This window comes from Cydia amplana, chromosome 3 (genome assembly GCF_948474715.1).
Source record: "Cydia amplana chromosome 3, ilCydAmpl1.1, whole genome shotgun sequence".
In the NCBI taxonomy this organism is placed as follows: Eukaryota; Metazoa; Arthropoda; class Insecta; order Lepidoptera; family Tortricidae; genus Cydia; species Cydia amplana.
This window is the reverse complement of record NC_086071.1, coordinates 3,185,905-3,206,203: the sequence shown is the minus strand read 5'-3', so window position 1 is coordinate 3,206,203 and position 20,299 is coordinate 3,185,905. Positions and strand designations below refer to the sequence as shown.

Below are 20,299 nucleotides of genomic sequence, written 5' to 3'. Positions count from 1 at the left end.
TCTGTTAAACACGAGCCTTTGTTTCTTTTGGGCAGAGCGGCATGTGTGGAAAAGTGGAAAGAAACTGTATCGTGATATTACTAAGGTTAAAATTCATGTGACAGCTCATTCGGATATAACACGTTTGGGTGATATAGAACGATAGGTAATTTTTTTGAAAATAACAAAACGCGTTATCTCGGAATGAGCTTTTGCATGAATTTAAACCTAATAATTCCCGTTTACTTATTACTGTAGCAGCATTAGTAGTGACCGCTGCATAAGAAACAATACCTTTTTTAGCCCAAAACATCACCTCAGATAATTCCAACTATACGTAAGTTAGTTGCCTTAGAAGTAATCAGAATTTGTTTTTTTTTTTTGGAATGCATGCTCAACCTTTTACCTGCATATTACATGGAGGTACCTATGTAATCATAAGTGCTAAGAGAAAGTGAATACTGATACTAGCTGTGTTACTACTGTTACATACTAGGTTGAGCAACTAATATGGATGCAAATTAAATGTCTTACGAATTGTTTGTGATAATTTGGTATTCATTAAGTTTCTATAATAATGTTATGAGTAATTGAGTACATTTCACATATAAATTTTAGACCTTAAGTTTATAGCGATTAATACCAATATTGTATATAATTACAAAAATAACACATTCTATCCCAACAAAATATGTATGTCCATTCAATGTATTTTTTTCATTATTAGTTTGGAATTAAATTAGCTCTCGGTACTTGACGCAGCTTTTTTTATTCTACTACGACACCCTTTCCTTGTCAGTAAAAGCCTACTGTAAAATCATACAATCTATAAAACCGGCCAATAGCAGGCGTGTCTCACTCCGCGATTTCATCGCTTTGCTACAGGTAGCTAAAAGTACATCCGTTCGGCCCCAATTTTGGGGAAAGCCATAAGCCGCGCGTGGCGCTGTCGCCACCTAGCGGCCATATCTGTGCTGATCGTAACAGACGCGTTTTGTTAGAGTGAGTCTTCTGTACTTAGTACTATTATTTACTCTGTGCCAATAGCATGTCGGACCCTGCTCAGTGTAGAGTTCCGTAGTTACCCTTCCGTCACAATAGGCTAAAGTGGAGCTATAGTATAGAACAGCGGTCGGCAACCCGCGGCCCGCGGGCCGCATGCGGCCCGTGAACCTGTCACTTGCGGCCCGCGAGCCTCCCTGGCTATTTTATATGTAATATTGACAAACGACAATGTCTGATAAAGTCATAAATATTAACAAAGTGCGGCCCGCGTCAACTTCGTTAACTACTATGTGGCCCTTGGCTGCTAAAAGGTTGCCGACCGCTGGTATAGAACATTGTCAACAAAGGGATGAAAATGATGCTTGGTGCCTTTCACCCGAGTTTAAACAATTACTTTCATATCGAATACGGGGAAACTAAAAAGACAAGGCAAATTTGCATAATCAGTACTTAATTGAATGGCCATTTTTTACCTTAGTTAGAACCACAGACAAGACATCCTCCAGACTGAGCATAGTAGCGCTACCCCCTCTGCCACAAATATTTCGAGTCTTGTCTTTGTGTGACGTCCGTGTCTTGGAACGGACCAATCACGGCACGGGACTCGCTCACTTTGTCCCCCGCACCCCAGTATTTTTGGCAGCATCGGTTTCATGAAATAATTGCTCTAAACTCCCTCTAGGATTCCTAGTCTATGGTTAGAACTTACTTTCAATCGGAGCCTGTTGCATGTCTGTTCGATAAAACACATAATTTAGGAAAATGCAGTAATTTTATAATTATTTGTTAGTTAAAGTATGAAAATCAGCAGCAAAGAGAATATAATCACTAAGTGATCAGCGCGATTGCCTCGTACTTTTTGGACACTACGTGTTGGGGAGGTACCTACCCTAAAAATTAAATTAAATGTAGAATAAAAATAATAATTCAATAAAACACTGAAATGATTGTGAAATATTTTACTTATTTAAAATTGTCATATTATAACTGTATACCTAAAATAACTAGGTACAAATGCAAACAATATTAATAAGTAGGTAGTAACAGTCAAACTGTAAAATAAATATTAATTGATTAAAAAACTTGATTCTACTAGTAAAAAAAGCACTTAAAATATCACAAATGTGTACCCATTATTACAACATTAATCTTATTTAACATTACAACTACGTTGGTGATAACAATATTAATGTAATGGTCACGAATTAAAGACATTTACTTACTTTTTAGACATCTAGTATATCTATCTACATAGGCACGATTCAGATCTTATTTGAGACTTTATCAATTGACCTTATTCACCATTCCGATATGGAGTAATCCAAATAAAGGTGTATTCCAGTAATTTCAAAATTGGATAACCCCGAAAATCATTTAAAAATCACTCATATTCCGTTGTAATAAGAGTCCCTTTTCGGAGTTACCCGCCATCTTTTTTAGTGGTTTTTTCCTCTCGGAATTATTCGAATACACCTTAACACATTCATTGCCAACAACACGCTACCTAGGTATATTCATTTTGTATTGGAAATGGGGTGCTTGGCATTGGCACTGAAAGTGTTTCAGTATTTGTGATTAAAAATCCGTATACACTATTTTAAGATCGTAGCAAAGCAACACGATGCAATGGTTGTAGTTCTTCATTTCACACAAAATTCGGCGGCGTTGTCTATTATTCTTAATTTTGGCAGTGAAAGAGTTCAGTTTTTTTTTGTAAGATTGATTGGGTGAGGTTTAGCTAATAGCGGAAGTGTCCCTTCCTGGAGCGCTCCTCGTGGTAGACTCGCGTCGGCGAGTAGGTGCCGTTCGACCCTCCGTTCGTGTTTAAGCCTGAAACAAATACATAATTAATTATTAAATCATAGTTTGGGATATGCAGAAATGACGCTCATACCTTTCCCATTAAGACGTCCATCCACAGTGGAAGCTTGGAAAAAACAAGATCTTATGATTTATGATGCGGTGTTTTTACATTTTTTTTCTACTCCCGTACTTTTTTTTTTTTGAGAGAGAGATTTGTCATTTAAAGCAGCGGTCGGCAACCTGCGGCCCGTGAACCTGTCACTTGCGGCCCGCGAGCCTCCCTGGCTATTTTGTATGTTATATTGACAAACGACAATGTTTGATAAAGTCATAAATATTAACAAAGTGTGGCCCGCGTCAACTTCGTTAACTACTATGTGGCCCTTGGCTGCTAAAAGGTTGCCGACCGCTGATTTAAAGGGTCGTGCACACACCTTTAAAACCCTACCTTATAGTTGTCAAGACAAGTCTTTTGTCTATTCCCCAAAAAAGAATTTGTGCATACACGCAGTATCTTTTTGGCGATATTACGATACTTCGTGTAATGACCACTTAACCTTTTGAACGCCACAGACGGCAATTGACGTCAACGCAAAATCGTGACAACGGCGCCAAAGACGGCATTTGACGTCGATCGTTTTTTGATGAAAATCTACTGAAAAACACCCCACTTTTAGGTTGGCATTGTTTATTCACAAAACTAAATTTTAACGCAAATGGATGCGCCGTTTGGCGTTCAAAAGGTTAAAAAATATTGAATGAAATACAGTGTTGCCAACCTTATTTTTGCTACTTCTTGAATTAAAAAGATTTGTTAAATTTTCAATTTTAGTTCAAAGTAAGTGCTTGGTCGTAGAAAAAGTATTGTATGCAACGTTGTTTAACTGAGTCAAAAAATACTCGTGGCGTTTTTAATTTTTTATTAACAATTTTCGGCTTCGCCTCAAATTGTTACTCACGCCACTCGCCTTTTTTGAACTCTCTTAAACAACGGTTGCATAATAGTATTTTATGCAACCGTTGTTTAAGAGAGGTCAAAAAAGGCGAGTGGCGTGAGTAACAATTTGAGGCGAAGCCGAAAATTGTTAATAAAGACGCTACGAGTATTTTTTGACTCAGTTAAACAACTTACTTTGAACTAAAATTGAAAATTTAACAAATCTTTTTAATTCAAGAAGTAGCAAAGAATGGAGGGCACGGGCGGGAAAAGAATGAATGAAATTAAAAAAAAAACATGTCTATGGTTCACTTGTTTGTCAGAGTCGTCAGAGATGACATTTAAAATAAGTTTGGCAAAAAGGATAACTCATTTATTGCATAATAAGTGTTATAAAATGAATATAAAACTAAACTTAACTACAACTAATAACTAAAGCTAAATAAAAAGCTTGGCAACAACGTATTTCATACAATATTTTTGAAGTGGTCATTACACGATGTATCGAAAAAGTGACAAAAAGATACTGCGTGTATGCACAAATGCTTTTTTGGGGAATAGACTAAAGACTTGTCTTGACAACTATAAGGTAGGGTTTTAAAGATGTGTGCATGCCCCTTTAAATGACAAATAAAAGTACGGGAGAGGAAAAAATACTATTATTCCACGACTTAAAAAGGTAATATCATACATCATTACAAGGTAATTCATCGGAGCGAACGAAACGGTAATGTGTCTCTCGAGATTTCACATATAGTGCGTCAAGCAAATCTTGTCAGTAGCAATGTACTGCGAATTAAAGTAGGGTAACACCATGTAACACCCAATGAGCAGAATTGCGCTAAGAAAAGCAGCAATGTACATCGAACCATAACGTGTTTATTTTTCCGCCCTTCATACGTCAGTTCGAATGAATTATCATAACCTCAAATTTTAGTAATATTTACCGTCAACGAGCATGATTGTACATTGTAGGCACCTTAGCTTTGCTTGAGGTCATGCATAATCTTGGTATTTAATGGTGACAGCAGAAATTTCTCTTGAAATAGAAACGATTCAGAATATAAACAATAAGATGATGGCTGTCATTCACGATCCACATTCCACAGATAACACACAGATGACACGCGATTTTGGAATTATTCGAACACAGTGTTGCTAACCCGCGATTTTTCAAATTTGCCGCCTTTTACTACTGACAAGATTTGGTTGATCCACTATAGATTTCCTCGACGATACGGCTGCGGCGGGAGCCGGCGGGCCGCACTCGTGAATATCTACTTGTACATTAGGGTGGGTCACTTGTGTATGGAGAAAAAAAAGTATTAGTTATCCTTCGGGCACAGTTACAAAAAGTTGCATAATAATGCCAATAAACAGTGTTTGAAATTATTCTGTAATCGAAATTCATTTTCTGCCTCCGGATCCATTTCAAAGTTTTCATATGAATATTGTTATATTTTGTATGGTCTGCGGAGTATATTTATGTATCGTCTCTTTGTTCAAACTTTAGCTAAAAAGTTATACCATTATTAGCTCGAAATGGCATGGTAAAGGTTCAGAGCCATAAATAAATAAAAAAGTACTCAAATAGAAACATTTTTTTTCACAATGTCCATACATTTAACAAAAATTTTAACTAAAATCCGGAGGCAGTAAAATTAAAGTTAAAAATAAAATAAAAATTAGTGCAATAATTAATTACCAAATGGCACCTTTTTTAACTGTGCCCCCTAATCAATTAAAAAAAAAAGTAAAAATGACCCACCCTATTGTACGTATTGATCGAGTCGCCCCTTCGGCATGGCAGTTCGCGAGCTAAACGACGGAGAGATGTGTACTGTGCAGCAGGGATGTTGCGGATGCCGATTTTTTGACATCCGCGGACGCGGATGCGGATTTTTAAAGGCTCACATCCGCGGATGCGGATGCGGATGCGGACGTCAAGATAGTACCATAAAAAATGACAAATATTACATTTTAGTAATTTTTATTTAAAACCGGCCAAGTGAGAGTCGGACTCGCGTTCTAAGGGTTCCGTACATTAAGTCCCACTCACGCTTGACTGCTCATTTCTAATAGGTTTTTTTGGTTAATGACTAAATTACCTAGCAGTCTAGCACTTACGCCAATGCTAAGACGTTCCTATACCGATCTGTTCCGACCTGTTCCACATCCGCATCCGCATTAAATCCGCATCGATTTTATGCGGATGCGGATGTTGAAAATCATGCGGAAGTTCCGCGGTTGCGGATGCGGATATTCGCAACATCCCTGCTGTGCAGTACCTTGCAGCAGATGCTGGGGCGGCGGCTGTGGCGGCGCGGCGCAGCGCGGCGCCAGCAGCAGGTGGTAGAGCGCCAGGTACACGGCAGTTCGCGAGCTAAACGACGGAGAGAGGTGTACTGTGCAGTACCTTGCAGCAGATGCTGGGGCGGCGGCTGTGGCGGCGCGGCGCAGCGCGGCGCCAGCAGCAGGTGGTAGAGCGCCAGGTACACGGCGGCGGCCAGCAGCGCGGCCACGCCCAGCGCGCGGTACAGCGCGCGCGCGCTCTCCAGCGGGCTGCTCATCGTCACCAGCCCGCCCACTATCGCCCCGATGCAGCGCCCTGGGGGAAGCGAGGAATACTACATTACTGCTAGGGCTTGCAATTCGAATTTGTCGAATATTGGACCTGTTTTGATATTCGAATATTCGGCCGCTCAGGTTTCGAATACTATAAAAAATCTATGTCATCCGCTGTAGTTACAGTTTCTGTGTGTTTTACGGGTATTTACAGTGAATGAGGAACGGTAGGTACCCAAATACGAAGGATATAATATTTTTACTGTATTCCTCTCGATAGACTTCGTGAATACAGTGAAACCTAACTCAATTTAAAAGAAAACGAAATCAAAAAGTATGTTATTTTTACGTTTTTACGTCGTCAGAAAAAGTCGAATACTCGAATATCTGAAAGTTTCGAATATCTGCAAGCCCTAATTACTGCAGACGCCGGGAAAGAAGGGCTTGTCGGGTGAGTAGGTATAGACGGCCGACCGTAGGGAGGTCGAATAGTGATACGAAGCCGGTAAGACCTTTTCACGGCTAGCCATGTATAGTGCTTTTCTCAATCATGCAATGAAATTATGATAAAAATTGATGATGATTGTTTCATGTCATAATGTGATAGGTTGTTCAGTGCGAGGGGCTCTTAAGGGGAACGAAACGTTTATTATTTTTGAGCTACGACGCTACTTGTAATTTACTTAGGGCCCCCTAAGGAAATTACAAGTAGGTACCCTAAGAATAGTGTTTTTTAAACACTTGCGCCATCCAGGGTTACCCACTAGGCCGAGGTTAGGTAACCGGTTAAACCCGGAGGTCCCAGTACAGTTTAACCCTGTGTTAACGGTTACTCCAAGTTAGTGGCTAACCCGGGATAGTGCGAGTGGCCCTAAGAAAATTACACCTAAGAATTTCTCCGCCTATGCTCCGATGTATGTCAACCCAACTTACATAGCGTTTATGTAAACAATGCTGGCTTAAAAAATCTACTATCCCCGACCACTGGTTACGAGACGTCGAATAGAACTGATTATTTGGCCTCACCGATACAGAAGTGCGCGATGACCGGCAGCGCCTGGCCGGTGGCGGTGTACTTGCGCGGCACCAGGTGGCGGAAGTACAGCACGGCCGTCACCCACACCAGGCTCATGGTGACACCCCAGCGCCTCGATCACCGCCACCCAGGCGTATTAGATGCTGTACGCCAGACCTGGGTTATATGGACTCACCGATACAGAAGTGCGCGATGACCGGCAGCGCCTGGCCGGTGGCGGTGTACTTGCGCGGCACCAGGTGGCGGAAGTACAGCACGGCCGTCACCCACACCAGGCTCATGGTGACACCCCAGCGCCTCGATCACCGCCACCCAGGCGTATTAGATGCTGTACGCCAGACCTGGGTTATATGGACTCACCGATACAGAAGTGCGCGATGACCGGCAGCGCCTGGCCGGTGGCGGTGTACTTGCGCGGCACCAGGTGGCGGAAGTACAGCACGGCCGTCACCCACACCAGGCTCATGGTGACACCCCAGCGCCTCGATCACCGCCACCCAGGCGTATTAGATGCTGTACGCCAGACCTGGGTTATATGGACTCACCGATACAGAAGTGCGCGATGACCGGCAGCGCCTGGCCGGTGGCGGTGTACTTGCGCGGCACCAGGTGGCGGAAGTACAGCACGGCCGTCACCCACACCAGGCTCATGGTGACACCCCAGCGCCTCGATCACCGCCACCCAGGCGTATTAGATGCTGTACGCCAGACCTGGGTTATATGGACTCACCGATACAGAAGTGCGCGATGACCGGCAGCGCCTGGCCGGTGGCGGTGTACTTGCGCGGCACCAGGTGGCGGAAGTACAGCACGGCCGTCACCCACACCAGGCTCATGGTGACACCCCAGCGCCTCGATCACCGCCACCCAGGCGTATTAGATGCTGTACGCCAGACCTGGGTTATATGGACTCACCGATACAGAAGTGCGCGATGACCGGCAGCGCCTGGCCGGTGGCGGTGTACTTGCGCGGCACCAGGTGGCGGAAGTACAGCACGGCCGTCACCCACACCAGGCTCATGGTGACACCCCAGCGCCTCGATCACCGCCACCCAGGCGTATTAGATGCTGTACGCCAGACCTGGGTTATATGGACTCACCGATACAGAAGTGCGCGATGACCGGCAGCGCCTGGCCGGTGGCGGTGTACTTGCGCGGCACCAGGTGGCGGAAGTACAGCACGGCCGTCACCCACACCAGGCTCATGGTGAACACCTCCAGCGCCTCGATCACCGCCACCCAGGCGTATTCGGTGCTGTACGCCAGACCTGGGTTATATGGACTCACCGATACAGAAGTGCGCGATGACCGGCAGCGCCTGGCCGGTGGCGGTGTACTTGCGCGGCACCAGGTGGCGGAAGTACAGCACGGCCGTCACCCACACCAGGCTCATGGTGACACCCCAGCGCCTCGATCACCGCCACCCAGGCGTATTAGATGCTGTACGCCAGACCTGGGTTATATGGACTCACCGATACAGAAGTGCGCGATGACCGGCAGCGCCTGGCCGGTGGCGGTGTACTTGCGCGGCACCAGGTGGCGGAAGTACAGCACGGCCGTCACCCACACCAGGCTCATGGTGACACCCCAGCGCCTCGATCACCGCCACCCAGGCGTATTAGATGCTGTACGCCAGACCTGGGTTATATGGACTCACCGATACAGAAGTGCGCGATGACCGGCAGCGCCTGGCCGGTGGCGGTGTACTTGCGCGGCACCAGGTGGCGGAAGTACAGCACGGCCGTCACCCACACCAGGCTCATGGTGAACACCTCCAGCGCCTCGATCACCGCCACCCAGGCGTATTCGGTGCTGTACGCCAGACCTGGGTTATATGGACTCACCGATACAGAAGTGCGCGATGACCGGCAGCGCCTGGCCGGTGGCGGTGTACTTGCGCGGCACCAGGTGGCGGAAGTACAGCACGGCCGTCACCCACACCAGGCTCATGGTGACACCCCAGCGCCTCGATCACCGCCACCCAGGCGTATTAGATGCTGTACGCCAGACCTGGGTTATATGGACTCACCGATACAGAAGTGCGCGATGACCGGCAGCGCCTGGCCGGTGGCGGTGTACTTGCGCGGCACCAGGTGGCGGAAGTACAGCACGGCCGTCACCCACACCAGGCTCATGGTGACACCCCAGCGCCTCGATCACCGCCACCCAGGCGTATTAGATGCTGTACGCCAGACCTGGGTTATATGGACTCACCGATACAGAAGTGCGCGATGACCGGCAGCGCCTGGCCGGTGGCGGTGTACTTGCGCGGCACCAGGTGGCGGAAGTACAGCACGGCCGTCACCCACACCAGGCTCATGGTGAACACCTCCAGCGCCTCGATCACCGCCACCCAGGCGTATTCGGTGCTGTACGCCAAACCTGCAAGATAACGGAGACTCAATAACAATTGCTTAAGTATCGAAGGCGTTGAGTTAAACAAAATAAAACACAGACATTTATCTATCTTGGTTAGAAGTAAATCAATTAATTCCTTATGGGCTTATGTGATGGGCTCCTTTGCATCTGGAGGAGTGCGGGACAAGATTTGCGTGCCGTTTAGGTTTCGTGTGTCTTAGTTAGATTGGGTATTTCACCTCCTATAAAGACTCAATGAGGTCTTACCTTTAGTACTTATTCAGTTCAATGGAATTTAAATCATTTTAAATTGGAATTGAGATAGAGCTGATTTTGTTTTGTATTTTTTCTACTCCCGTACCTTTATTTGTCATTTAAAAGGTCGTGCACACATCTTTAAAACCCTACCTTATGGTTGTCAAGACAAGTCTTTAGTCTATTCCCCAAAAAATAATTTGTGCATACACGCAGTATCTTTTTGGCGATTTTACGATACTTCGTGTAATGACCACTTAAAAAATATTGAATGAAATACAGTGTTGTCAACCTTATTTTAAATTTCATCTCTAACAAATAAGTGAACCATAGACATGTTTTTTTTTAATTTCATTCAGTCATTCATTCTTTTCCCGCCCGTACCCTCCATTTTTGCTACTTCTTCAATTAAAAATATTTGATGAATTTACAATTTTACTTCAAAGTGTCTAAAATGTGTCATCGAGATGCGTAACAAAGGCACGTTATCGGAGAGCGCACCTACACTGGTTTTTTGAGCGTTGGACTAGCCCGCGCTCAGGTGCCAAATAGAATAATGAAGACCCTTTTTTGCAGGTAAGTAGCACGTGCGGTTTTACTGAACAATAGACAATAGGATAAGCCTTCGGGCTCTACTAGAAAGCTACAAACTATACCAGTGTATCGGAGGCAGTAGAAGGTGAAGGCCGTGATGAAGACGTTGGAGTGGCCCACGTAGTCCACCAGCGCTTCCGCCCACCACAGCGCGGGGAGCGCCGGCAGCGCGCCGATCGTCGCCGTCAGACCCATCTAAATCAAGTCCATTTCGTGTATAGAAGGAAGGTTAATGTTACCAGTGTATCGGAGGCAGTAGAAGGTGAAGGCCGTGATGAAGATGTTGGAGTGGCCCACGTAGTCCACCAGCGCTTCCGCCCACCACAGCGCGGGGAGCGCCGGCAGCGCGCCGACCGTCGCCGTCAGACCCATCTAAATCAAATCCATTTCGTGTATAGAAGGAAGGTTAATGTTACCAGTGTATCGGAGGCAGTAGAAGGTGAAGGCCGTGATGAAGATGTTGGAGTGGCCCACGTAGTCCACCAGCGCTTCCGCCCACCACAGCGCGGGGAGCGCCGGCAGCGCGCCGATCGTCGCCGTCAGACCCATCTAAATCAAGTCCATTTCGTGTATAGAAGGAAGGTTAATGTTACCAGTGTATCGGAGGCAGTAGAAGGTGAAGGCCGTGATGAAGATGTTGGAGTGGCCCACGTAGTCCACCAGCGCTTCCGCCCACCACAGCGCGGGGAGCGCCGGCAGCGCGCCGACCGTCGCCGTCAGACCCATCTAAATCAAGTCCATTTCGTGTATAGAAGGAAGGTTAATGTTACCAGTGTATCGGAGGCAGTAGAAGGTGAAGGCCGTGATGAAGATGTTGGAGTGGCCCACGTAGTCCACCAGCGCTTCCGCCCACCACAGCGCGGGGAGCGCCGGCAGCGCGCCGACCGTCGCCGTCAGACCCATCTAAATCAAGTCCATTTCGTGTATAGAAGGAAGGTTAATGTTACCAGTGTATCGGAGGCAGTAGAAGGTGAAGGCCGTGATGAAGATGTTGGAGTGGCCCACGTAGTCCACCAGCGCTTCCGCCCACCACAGCGCGGGGAGCGCCGGCAGCGCGCCGACCGTCGCCGTCAGACCCATCTAAATCAAGTCCATTTCGTGTATAGAAGGAAGGTTAATGTTACCAGTGTATCGGAGGCAGTAGAAGGTGAAGGCCGTGATGAAGATGTTGGAGTGGCCCACGTAGTCCACCAGCGCTTCCGCCCACCACAGCGCGGGGAGCGCCGGCAGCGCGCCGACCGTCGCCGTCAGACCCATCTAAATCAAGTCCATTTCGTGTATAGAAGGAAGGTTAATGTTACCAGTGTATCGGAGGCAGTAGAAGGTGAAGGCCGTGATGAAGATGTTGGAGTGGCCCACGTAGTCCACCAGCGCTTCCGCCCACCACAGCGCGGGGAGCGCCGGCAGCGCGCCGACCGTCGCCGTCAGACCCATCTAAATCAAGTCCATTTCGTGTATAGAAGGAAGGTTAATGTTACCAGTGTATCGGAGGCAGTAGAAGGTGAAGGCCGTGATGAAGATGTTGGAGTGGTCCACGTAGTCCACCAGCGCTTCCGCCCACCACAGCGCGGGGAGCGCCGGCAGCGCGCCGACCGTCGCCGTCAGACCCATCTAAATCAAGTCCATTTCGTGTATAGAAGGAAGGTTAATGTTACCAGTGTATCGGAGGCAGTAGAAGGTGAAGGCCGTGATGAAGATGTTGGAGTGGCCCACGTAGTCCACCAGCGCTTCCGCCCACCACAGCGCGGGGAGCGCCGGCAGCGCGCCGACCGTCGCCGTCAGACCCATCTAAATCAAGTCCATTTCGTGTATAGAAGGAAGGTTAATGTTACCAGTGTATCGGAGGCAGTAGAAGGTGAAGGCCGTGATGAAGATGTTGGAGTGGCCCACGTAGTCCACCAGCGCTTCCGCCCACCACAGCGCGGGGAGCGCCGGCAGCGCGCCGACCGTCGCCGTCAGACCCATCTAAATCAAATCCATTTCGTGTATAGAAGGAAGGTTAATGTTACCAGTGTATCGGAGGCAGTAGAAGGTGAAGGCCGTGATGAAGATGTTGGAGTGGCCCACGTAGTCCACCAGCGCTTCCGCCCACCACAGCGCGGGGAGCGCCGGCAGCGCGCCGATCGTCGCCGTCAGACCCATCTAAATCAAGTCCATTTCGTGTATAGAAGGAAGGTTAATGTTACCAGTGTATCGGAGGCAGTAGAAGGTGAAGGCCGTGATGAAGATGTTGGAGTGGCCCACGTAGTCCACCAGCGCTTCCGCCCACCACAGCGCGGGGAGCGCCGGCAGCGCGCCGACCGTCGCCGTCAGACCCATCTAAATCAAGTCCATTTCGTGTATAGAAGGAAGGTTAATGTTACCAGTGTATCGGAGGCAGTAGAAGGTGAAGGCCGTGATGAAGATGTTGGAGTGGCCCACGTAGTCCACCAGCGCTTCCGCCCACCACAGCGCGGGGAGCGCCGGCAGCGCGCCGACCGTCGCCGTCAGACCCATCTAAATCAAGTCCATTTCGTGTATAGAAGGAAGGTTAATGTTACCAGTGTATCGGAGGCAGTAGAAGGTGAAGGCCGTGATGAAGATGTTGGAGTGGCCCACGTAGTCCACCAGCGCTTCCGCCCACCACAGCGCGGGGAGCGCCGGCAGCGCGCCGACCGTCGCCGTCAGACCCATCTAAATCAAGTCCATTTCGTGTATAGAAGGAAGGTTAATGTTACCAGTGTATCGGAGGCAGTAGAAGGTGAAGGCCGTGATGAAGATGTTGGAGTGGCCCACGTAGTCCACCAGCGCTTCCGCCCACCACAGCGCGGGGAGCGCCGGCAGCGCGCCGACCGTCGCCGTCAGACCCATCTAAATCAAGTCCATTTCGTGTATAGAAGGAAGGTTAATGTTACCAGTGTATCGGAGGCAGTAGAAGGTGAAGGCCGTGATGAAGATGTTGGAGTGGCCCACGTAGTCCACCAGCGCTTCCGCCCACCACAGCGCGGGGAGCGCCGGCAGCGCGCCGACCGTCACCGTCAGACCCATCTAAATCAAGTCCATTTCGTGTATAGAAGGAAGGTTAATGTTACCAGTGTATCGGAGGCAGTAGAAGGTGAAGGCCGTGATGAAGACGTTGGAGTGGCCCACGTAGTCCACCAGCGCCTCGGCCCACCACAGCGCGGGGAGCGCCGGCAGCGCGCCGACCGTCGCCGTCAGACCCATCTAAATCAAGTCCATTTCGTGTATAGAAGGAAGGTTAATGTTACCAGTGTATCGGAGGCAGTAGAAGGTGAAGGCCGTGATGAAGATGTTGGAGTGGCCCACGTAGTCCACCAGCGCTTCCGCCCACCACAGCGCGGGGAGCGCCGGCAGCGCGCCGACCGTCGCCGTCAGACCCATCTAAATCAAGTCCATTTCGTGTATAGAAGGAAGGTTATAGTTACCAGTGTATCGGAGGCAGTAGAAGGTGAAGGCCGTGATGAAGATGTTGGAGTGGCCCACGTAGTCCACCAGCGCCTCCGCCCACCACAGCGCGGGGAGCGCCGGCAGCGCGCCGATCGTCGCCGTCAGACCCATCTAAATCAAGTCCATTTCGTGTATAGAAGGAAGGTTAATGTTACCAGTGTATCGGAGGCAGTAGAAGGTGAAGGCCGTGATGAAGATGTTGGAGTGGCCCACGTAGTCCACCAGCGCTTCCGCCCACCACAGCGCGGGGAGCGCCGGCAGCGCGCCGATCGTCGCCGTCAGACCCATCTAAATCAAGTCCATTTCCCGCGTAGAAGGAAGGTTATAGTTACCAGTGTATCGGAGGCAGTAGAAGGTGAAGGCCGTGATGAAGATGTTGGAGTGGCCCACGTAGTCCACCAGCGCTTCCGCCCACCACAGCGCGGGGAGCGCCGGCAGCGCGCCGATCGTCGCCGTCAGACCCATCTAAATCAAGTCCATTTCCCGCGTAGAAGGAAGGTTATAGTTACCAGTGTATCGGAGGCAGTAGAAGGTGAAGGCCGTGATGAAGATGTTGGAGTGGCCCACGTAGTCCACCAGCGCTTCCGCCCACCACAGCGCGGGGAGCGCCGGCAGCGCGCCGATCGTCGCCGTCAGACCCATCTAAATCAAGTCCATTTCCCGCGTAGAAGGAAGGTTATAGTTACCAGTGTATCGGAGGCAGTAGAAGGTGAAGGCCGTGATGAAGATGTTGGAGTGGCCCACGTAGTCCACCAGCGCTTCCGCCCACCACAGCGCGGGGAGCGCCGGCAGCGCGCCGATCGTCGCCGTCAGACCCATCTAAATCAAGTCCATTTCCCGCGTAGAAGGAAGGTTATAGTTACCAGTGTATCGGAGGCAGTAGAAGGTGAAGGCCGTGATGAAGATGTTGGAGTGGCCCACGTAGTCCACCAGCGCTTCCGCCCACCACAGCGCGGGGAGCGCCGGCAGCGCGCCGATCGTCGCCGTCAGACCCATCTAAATCAAGTCCATTTCCCGCGTAGAAGGAAGGTTATAGTTACCAGTGTATCGGAGGCAGTAGAAGGTGAAGGCCGTGATGAAGATGTTGGAGTGGCCCACGTAGTCCACCAGCGCTTCCGCCCACCACAGCGCGGGGAGCGCCGGCAGCGCGCCGATCGTCGCCGTCAGACCCATCTAAATCAAGTCCATTTCCCGCGTAGAAGGAAGGTTATAGTTACCAGTGTATCGGAGGCAGTAGAAGGTGAAGGCCGTGATGAAGATGTTGGAGTGGCCCACGTAGTCCACCAGCGCTTCCGCCCACCACAGCGCGGGGAGCGCCGGCAGCGCGCCGATCGTCGCCGTCAGACCCATCTAAATCAAGTCCATTTCCCGCGTAGAAGGAAGGTTAATGTTACCAGTGTATCGGAGGCAGTAGAAGGTGAAGGCCGTGATGAAGACGTTGGAGTGGCCTACGTAGTCCACCAACGCTTCCGCCCACCACAGCGCGGGGAGCGCCGGCAGCGCGCCAATAGTCACCGTCAGACCCATCTAAATCAAGTCCATTTCCCGCGTAGAAGGAAGGTTAATGTTACCAGTGTATCGGAGGCAGTAGAAGGTGAAGGCCGTGATGAAGACGTTGGAGTGGCCCACGTAGTCCACCAGCGCTTCCGCCCACCACAGCGCGGGGAGCGCCGGCAGCGCGCCAATAGTCACCGTCAGACCCATCTAAATCAAGTCCATTTCCCGCGTAGAAGGAAGGTTAATGTTACCAGTGTATCGGAGGCAGTAGAAGGTGAAGGCCGTGATGAAGACGTTGGAGTGGCCCACGTAGTCCACCAGCGCTTCCGCCCACCACAGCGCGGGGAGCGCCGGCAGCGCGCCAATAGTCACCGTCAGACCCATCTAAATCAAGTCCATTTCCCGCGTAGAAGGAAGGTTAATGTTACCAGTGTATCGGAGGCAGTAGAAGGTGAAGGCCGTGATGAAGACGTTGGAGTGGCCCACGTAGTCCACCAGCGCTTCCGCCCACCACAGCGCGGGGAGCGCCGGCAGCGCGCCAATAGTCACCGTCAGACCCATCTAAATCAAGTCCATTTCCCGCGTAGAAGGAAGGTTAATGTTACCAGTGTATCGGAGGCAGTAGAAGGTGAAGGCCGTGATGAAGACGTTGGAGTGGCCCACGTAGTCCACCAGCGCTTCCGCCCACCACAGCGCGGGGAGCGCCGGCAGCGCGCCGACCGTCGCCGTCAGACCCATCTAAATCAAGTCCATTTCGTGTATAGAAGGAAGGTTAATGTTACCAGTGTATCGGAGGCAGTAGAAGGTGAAGGCCGTGATGAAGATGTTGGAGTGGCCCACGTAGTCCACCAGCGCCTCGGCCCACCACAGCGCGGGGAGCGCCGGCAGCGCGCCGACCGTCGCCGTCAGACCCATCTCCGTCGCCGTGCCGTTCAGATCCTTCACCGTCCTGAAATTATCAATTCGTATAGCCTCATACCGCCCGATCCGGAAAATTTTCAAACAAATGAAATTCAACCCAATTCAAATTGCAATTCGATTCAAACTTCCTTAGCAATAATTTTGTATGGTGAGCGACACAAAGGTAGTTGTACAGTGACCACCGCTCGAACATGCAGTGGCATTGCTCGCCGCAGTACCGTCTTTACCATAAGAGCACACGGGGCCCGTGCCCAGGGCCCCCATCCTCAGGGGGCCCCCAAGGACAGACAGTGACAGTATATTTGATTACCCATAATAAATAGAAGATCATAGTAGAAACATGTTAGTTTAATTAGCTTTCTTGACTTTCCAAAAGGGCCCCAAATTCTTATGTGCCCAGGGTCCCCAACATAGTTTAAGACGGCTCTGAGCGCATAATGGGTTGGACAGCAATATATGTATTTACGCTAATTGTAACCTCAATACAAAACTTAAACTTCGACACTTAACGCCCATGCGCAGGTGCTGCCTCATACAGTGGTGTCACATGTGCCAGCTTGTGGTCTCAGTCGGAAGTATAAACTTACAGCTATATACACTTCGCGTCAACAAATAAAGTGCTTCTATGCTGTCCCCTGCTAGTCACCCGCGTAACTACCGCTACTTAAGAACATTACTTATTTGTAGCACCAGTCTGGTCCGGCGTCCACAGCATGTGCTATGCAGCGTGGTCTACTCGTCGAGGCGGGTGCGGTACGAGTCGCTACCCCACAGCCCAGCAGCGTGACCACCACGTCTTGTGCATGTCCGACGGTGTACAGTCCCACCACAAAATAGATACAGTACAGAAGTCAATCACATGTATGTACTTCACTTTTCATACCTACGCTCGGCGGTCGCTCTAGGGTTGTCAACTATGATTTATGCACAAAAAACTATCGTGATAGTGGCACTCGTATCTAGTAGTGGCCGGGGCGGGGTGCTTACCTACCTACCTAACTGTTCTGTTTAACGTTAAAACGAACCATGCATGCAGAAAATACATGCAGATAGGTACCTACTTACCTCTCTGAAACCACTGGTATAGCTTAAAAAACGACAATTCACCGTTTAATGTTGAATTTAAACAACCGTCCACTGAACAGTTATAATAACTTTTTTTTTGTTTCTCCATTATTGCACAAAAAAGTTCACAGATGCGTGTCTCAAGCGGTTGACACTCGCGCTCGCACTGGTCCCAACCGGTCCGAGATATCGTGTCTGTGAGCAGTGTCTATGTGTGCGTTGCTCGAGCGCACTTTGTATGTAGATTGATTTCTGTACTGTATCTATTTTGTGGTCCCACAGTGTACCTACCTACAGTCTGGTCTACTCACCAAGGCAGGTAGGAGTCGATGCCGCTCCACAGCACGCCGAGCAGGGTGACGACGGCGAAGATGGCGGCCGTCTCGGCGCCGTAGCGCCGCACCGCGTTCATGGGCAGCGCCAGCATGCCCGTCGACGTGTGCCACCACCACTCCGGCGTCGACAGCGGCATGTTGCTGCGAACAAATAGGTACCTACGCGTGACAATAGGCTACATGACTAATTTTTTTTATGGTATCAATCGATCGGGTTTGTTTTTAGGATCAAATGTCTATATGGGACCCATTGCATTAAAGTAACACAAAAGTCAGAAATTGTAGTCAAAGTCCGACAGTCGCACTTCACTCGCGAAACGCCCTATACAAAACGGCCAGAGGCCGTGACGTCATCGCCCACGTTGTAGTATGGACAAAACAAGAAAATTGCGTTTTTGTCGGTGAAATATTGCGTTTATGTATATAGTTGCTATACAATTTTTTTTTTGGTGAAATGTAAGGAATCGAATGGTACCCTTACTTTTATCGTTTTTGGAAGTTAAAAAAAACTTAAATTTTGAAACTTTCAGGTCCTGTATTTTTGTAATTTTTCAATATTTTATTTTATTATCCACATTATTGTGATAAATTGCTCGTTTGCTATCTATTTTACTAGATTTTGTTATAAAATTCAACATGTGTATTCAACATCCCTATTGCACTAACAATATGCACCTATGGGCCATTTCTAGGCCGTTTATATGACTGGAACACAATAGCAAATAGCCTTCTATGGTTATAATGGTAATATTCATACGAAATTAGATAAAATACCTACACACTCGAGATATGGGTTGTCACACGTCGCCAGCTACAAGCGGGAAGATAAAGTAATATACCTAAAATCTAAAGAAGATGCCCCTGGCCCTGAAGTCAAATCCCAAAATCGTTCATAATCACAATTAAATAGGTAACCGTATTTGCTAGAATATAGAATTTGTCATCACTCTATATAAATCTTATTCTTTATTCTAAAACTAAAATTAAATTATTAAAATGTCCAATGATTACAATAAATACTTTATACATAAAAAGGAAAAAGAAAAATGGCGAGTGTCGTGGAACACTCTGCTGGAACGAAGTTATGAAAGGCTAGTGACGTGTTTATGCTCATTGTTATGTTATGTTCTTCATGTCTGTGTCTGTCATCCTCATCGTCATTTTCATTAGTCTCATTACATATTTCTCAATAGTCTGGTCTGTGACGACAATATTCGTGCATGATAAGAGGCACAAATATCGGGTAGTCAGGTATCGCATCCAAACCCACACCGGCTACTTATATAGGCAGGAACATAGGCAATTCAGGCATACGAGTATTGTCCCGAAGGTCAATTAACAACGTATCTTACCTGTCTAACAGTAAAATGGCGGCGCCAATCAGCATGAAGACAGCGTGCATGATGAACGGCACCAAGAAGGGGTCGTCAGGTATCGCGTCCAAACCCACACCGGCTACTTATATAGGCGGGAATATAGTCAGGCAATTCAGGCATAAGAGTATAGTCCCGAAGGTCAATTAACAACGTATCTTACCTGTCCAACAGTAATATGGCAGCGCCAATCAGCATGAAGTATAGTCCCGAAGGTCAATTAACAACGTATCTTACCTGTCCAACAGTAAAATGGCGGCGCCAATCAGCATGAAGACAGCGTGCATGATGAACGGCACTAAGAAGGGGTCGTCAGGTATCGCGTCCAAACCCACACCGGCTACTTATATAGGCGGGAACATAGTCAGGCAATTCAGTCTGTATAGTCCCGAAGGTCCATTAACAACGTATCTTACCTATCCAACAGTAATATGGCAGCGCCAATCAGCATGAAGACAGCGTGCATGATGAACGGCACTAAGAAGGGGTCGTCAGGTATCGCGTCCAAACCCACACCGGCTACTTATATAGGCGGGAATATAGTCAGGCAATTCAGTCTGTATAGTCCCGAAGGTCCATTAACAACGTATCTTACCTATCCAACAGTAATATGGCAGCGCCAATCAGCATGAAGACAGCGTGCATGATAAACGGCACTAAGAAGGGGTCGTCAGGTATCGCGTCCAAACCCACACCGGCTACTTATATAGGCGGGAATATAGTCAGGCAACTCAGGCATATAGTCCCGAAGGTCATTGACAACAAAGTCTTACCTATCCAACAATAAAATGGCAGCGCCAATCAGCATGAAGACAGCGTGCATGATGAACGGCACTAAGAAGGGGTCGTCAGGCATCGCGTCCGAGGCCAGGCCGGCGAGGGGCGGGAACACGGCCAGGCCGACCGTCCCGGCGGCCAGCTGCCGGCCCACGTCGCCGCGCCCGACGGACGTCTCGCGCGTGGCGATCACGCACGCCGCGCCGAGCAGCGCTAGCGCCGCCGTCGGCCATATGTCCGAGAGGATCCTGCGCAAAATCCATGAAAATGTTCAAAAAGGCGCTTATACAATATATTTTTAACACTTACCTTGATTTTTAATTTATAGCTTTGTAAAACTAAAATATAATAT

At 48.7% G+C, this 20,299-nt stretch overlaps 1 protein-coding gene across 1 annotated transcript in view; it reads right to left on the bottom strand.

Moving 5' to 3' along the window:
* Positions 1-2,667: 2,667 nt before the first annotated feature.
* Positions 2,668-20,299, bottom strand: part of LOC134662367 (uncharacterized) — a 63,424-nt gene continuing 45,792 nt past the window's right edge. The window contains exons 9-14 of the mRNA XM_063518571.1: positions 19,944-20,195; positions 17,774-17,938; positions 16,259-16,425; positions 9,540-9,707; positions 6,141-6,332; positions 2,668-2,814 (exon numbers count right to left, since the gene is read on the bottom strand). Of these exons, the coding sequence (XP_063374641.1) occupies positions 2,723-2,814; positions 6,141-6,332; positions 9,540-9,707; positions 16,259-16,425; positions 17,774-17,938; positions 19,944-20,195 (1,036 nt within the window). The 3' untranslated portion in view covers positions 2,668-2,722. The remainder of the gene's footprint in view (positions 2,815-6,140; positions 6,333-9,539; positions 9,708-16,258; positions 16,426-17,773; positions 17,939-19,943; positions 20,196-20,299) is intronic.